The sequence below is a fragment of the Typopeltis vanoorti genome, chromosome 24 (assembly GCF_054136105.1).
Source record: "Typopeltis vanoorti isolate ZY-2024b chromosome 24, IOZ_Tvanoo_1.0, whole genome shotgun sequence".
NCBI classification, from domain to species: Eukaryota; Metazoa; Arthropoda; class Arachnida; order Uropygi; family Thelyphonidae; genus Typopeltis; species Typopeltis vanoorti.
In genome coordinates this window covers 84,679,775-84,683,858 of record NC_143572.1, presented here as the reverse complement: position 1 = coordinate 84,683,858, position 4,084 = coordinate 84,679,775, and the positions used below count along the sequence as shown (strand labels likewise).

The following is a 4,084-nucleotide window of genomic DNA, read 5'->3' as shown; positions in this document are numbered from 1 at the left end:
CTGCAATCACATCCTGAGTAAAGAAGCAGAATCGCTCATCTGTTGTTAGCTCTCCTGTTTCGGGCCATCGAATTTCAGAGTCTCATAACAGACCATTCATATCTTTCTAGTTGAAGTTTGAGTTGACCTGTTTGTAGTAGAGTCCTAATATTCCAGGTTCTGGTCATTAAATAGTTGCAGTCTGAATCTGTTTCCACTATTTTCATTATTTCTGTCAGTGATAGTGGTAGCGCCAGTTGCTAACTTCTCATTGCCAACCCTGGAGCTGCTACCAAATAGCAATGCAACCTTATTGAACCGGGACTTCCGAGCCGGCATGGTATGCTGTGTTAGATCCATTGCCATGAATGTCTAATGAGTCATAAATTAAGGCAGATGGCGCACATCTCTTCTGTCTTCACCTGCTAGCATTTAGCTGGGCATAGGGAAGGCCTTCAAGCCTTGGATAGCCCTACCAGGAGAAATAATACCGACGTGCTTCGCCCATCACACACAGGTCATTTTCATTTCGTTTCCATAATACCAGCTCTATTATTTGATAATGCAGCGATTGTAATATGTTAATAAATAATGCCCGAAATTTTAATGATTGATCCTAAAACATTTCGTAGTTACAATCGACTGTAAATGTTCCAAATAGAAAATAATATTAACTTTTTCAAACGTTCTCTTCAATCTCATCAGATACTTTTTGCCGATGTAAGTTTTTAATAATGGCCAACACTTCCTCGAATTGTTTACTGCACTTCTAGAAATAGGTTGGATCATATACAAAATCTTATGGATATGTTGTCATCTCAAATGAAATTGAATAGGGGAAGAAAAATTTGCATACCAATAGAGCGTCATCAGAGAAATGAATGAGAAACAAAATTTGAATTTAAAGATTATAAATGGGATTAGAAATTAAGTAAATCTCTCATAAATATAAGAGAATACACTTTATTTAGGTAAAGTTTCCTCAAGGAAGTTGCCAGTTAAATTTCGATGAGCAAAAAGTCGTGGAGAGAAGTACACATCTCATTTTGAAGTAGAGAAACTACCGTGTGTGATTACTTGATCTGATTCGCTTTTTTAGAATTCAATTTCAGTTATATCCCCAGAGTCACATTGTCATATCCGAAACGTATTTATCACAATTTTTTAAAAAAGCTTATACATTAAAATGAGCATTTGTTAGAAGCAGTTATGTTATTAAAATATTCTGACAACTTTAAAAAAAGAACTGCATTTTATTAAATTTCGGAAATTGAACCACCTCAGCAGAAATTGCTTACAATTACAATTTGTAATTAACATTTTACGCCTAATAAATTGTCTTTAATGCAGATGAACACAATTCTCATTTCATGCTAAAGTAAAAAAAGAAACGTGGAAAGTATGAAATGGTAGTAAAAATAAAAATAAAATAAAAAACCAATAATGAAAATATTAAAACTAATTAACTGAAATTTTATTCAAAAAGTCACTGAAAATGTCCTCTTTGATATTTAAGATGAAAACATCGGAAACGCGTATATTGAAGTTGCATATTTTTTTATACTAGCTGCTGTTACTCGGCTGTTATTACTTTCTTGCTCTTTCTTACTCTGGTCTTGAAACATGTGCACTTCAAAAGGACGAGGGGTGGTATGGCTACACATTAAAAAAGTTTTGGCAGACACTTTTAATGGTTACCAGATATTACAAAATTCACCCGAGAATTCTCACAGAAAAGATAATCAGAATGATCTGAAATATTTTTAATTTTCTAGTGCCTCATACGAAAAAACTAAGCTCTTCAAACACTTCTTTGAAACAGCTTTTTGTTATCTTTTCATCATCAAGTACGAAGCCATCGATTTAATTTTAACATGCGAGGAACCGACCAAATTACTTCAAAAAGAAAAACGCAGGTAATCGGCTAGGGAAACAGTGTATCCATTCCTTCAAGAGAATTTTATTTCTTAATTAGTAGAAAAATTTTAAAAAAATATCCAGCCCTTGAATTGACTTCGAAAAATCCCTGCTTAGTGTCAGCAGGTTCCGGATACCGCAACTTTCTTCAACGCATAGCACTAAACATTGTCTACAAGATTTCAATTTTTGTGTGATATTAAAACCCATTCGTTCGCAGTGTTTTTAAAAATTTTACGATGAATTTTCCTTCAGTCCACGTAAGTATATTTATAAAACTCATGTGTCACTTAGAAAAGCATTAGCATACTCAAACATAGATTAATTATTTTCGACAAAAAATAATAAACCTATTTACAAGGAATACTTTTAAATTGTGCTTGAAAGGGCGATTTAGATAAATGCAATAATATAATTGTACATATGAAGGCGACATGTTCACCCACCACTCATAAGCTGTGTTCAATTCTTCTGTGGATCACCAAGTTCCTTTTGCGAAAATGTTTTCGCGCACGTTGTACAAGTGAAAGGATTCTCATCAGCATGTAATCTTAGATGTCTTTTCAGATTCGAACTATCAGAAAAACTCTTGTTGAAAATTTCACATGGAAAAAAGTTTCACTCGGTGTGAAACTTTTCTTGTCATTTCGGGTGAGATGAGTGGAGAAATTTTTTTGAGATTTTGGGCGTAAAGGAGTAATCTCTGCTGTGTCTTTTCATGTGATTTCTAAGGCATTATTCAAAAAATTGTTTCCCACATTTTATACGAAAAAAGCTTTTCTTTTTTCAGAAGGTAACGTTTTTGGTGCTTTGAAGGGATTACATAGCCGAAAACCTATAGCTACACATGGTATATGTTAAATGTTCCTCAACAGTATGCACTTGTCGATGTCTTTCCATACTCGAACTCTGTGAAAATCTTTTGTAGAAATTCCGAATGGAAAAGGTTTCTCTCTGGTGTGACCGCTTTCATCTTTTCAGGTTAAACGAGTCGAGGAATTTTTCATGATAAATTACGAATGAAAGGGAAAATCTGTTCATTTTTGTGTTTTTTAAGATAGCGTGGCTCAAAAATTGTTTGTTACATATTTTACAGAATAAAACCTTTCATCAATCGGATGGTTGCGTTTTTGGTGCTTTTTAAGAGATTCTATAGCCGAAAACCTAGAGCTACACACGGAACAAATAAAAGGATTCTCACCAGTATGCACTCTTAGATGACTTTTCAGACTCGAACTGCTTTGAAAACGTTTTGTTGTAAATTTCGCATAGAAAAGGTTTCTCACCAGTATGAACTTTAAGATGTCTTTTCAAATCATTACTGTTGGAAAACTTCTTGTTGCAAATTTCGCATAGAAAAGGTTTCTCATCAGTATGCACCCTTAGATGACTTTTCAGATTCGAACTCTCCGAAAAATTCTTGTTGCAAATTTCACAAAGAAAAGGTTTCTCACCAGTATGCACTCTCAGATGACTTTTCAGACTCGAACTGGCTGAAAACTTCTTGTTGCAAATTTCCCATAGAAAAGGTTTCTCTTCAGTATGAACTCTTAGATGTCTTTTCGGATTCCAACTGTCCGAAAACCTTTTGTTGCAAATTTGGCATAGAAAAGGCTTCTCGCCAGTATGGACCCTTAGATGACTTTTCAGATTAGAAATGTCTGAAAACTTTTTGCTGCAAATTTCGCATAGAAAAGGTTTCTCACTAGTATGCACTGTTAGATGACTTTTCAGACTCGAACTCGCTGAAAACTTCTTGTTGCAAATTTCAAAAAGAAAAGGTTTCTCACCAGTATGCATTCTTAGATGCCTTTTCAGACTCGAACTCACTGAAAACTTCTTGTTGCAAATTTCACAAAGAAAAGGCTTCTCACCAGTATGCACTCTTAGATGACTTTTCAGAGTTGAACTCACGGAAAACTTCATATTGCAAATTTTACAAATAAAAGGTTTCTCACCAGTATGCACTCTTCGATGACTTTTCAGACTCGAACTGGCTGAAAACTTCTTGTTGCAAATTTCGCATAGAAAAGGTTTCTCTTCAGTATGAATTCTTAGATGTCTTTTCAGATCCCATCTTGTAAAACGTTTTGTTGCAAATTCGGCATAGAAAAGGTTTCTCACCAGTATGAACTTTTAGATGTCCTTTCAGATTCCAACTGTCCGAAATCCTTTTGTTGCAAATTTG

At 34.5% G+C, this 4,084-nt stretch overlaps 1 protein-coding gene across 1 annotated transcript; it reads right to left on the bottom strand.

Moving 5' to 3' along the window:
- Positions 1 to 1,250: 1,250 nt before the first annotated feature.
- LOC150093508 (uncharacterized) lies at positions 1,251 to 3,830 on the bottom strand. Its single transcript, XM_090413864.1, has one exon. It carries the CDS (start codon positions 3,820 to 3,822, stop codon positions 3,094 to 3,096), a length of 729 nt encoding a protein of 242 aa, XP_090269990.1. The 5' UTR covers positions 3,823 to 3,830; the 3' UTR covers positions 1,251 to 3,093.
- Positions 3,831 to 4,084: the final 254 nt, after the last annotated feature.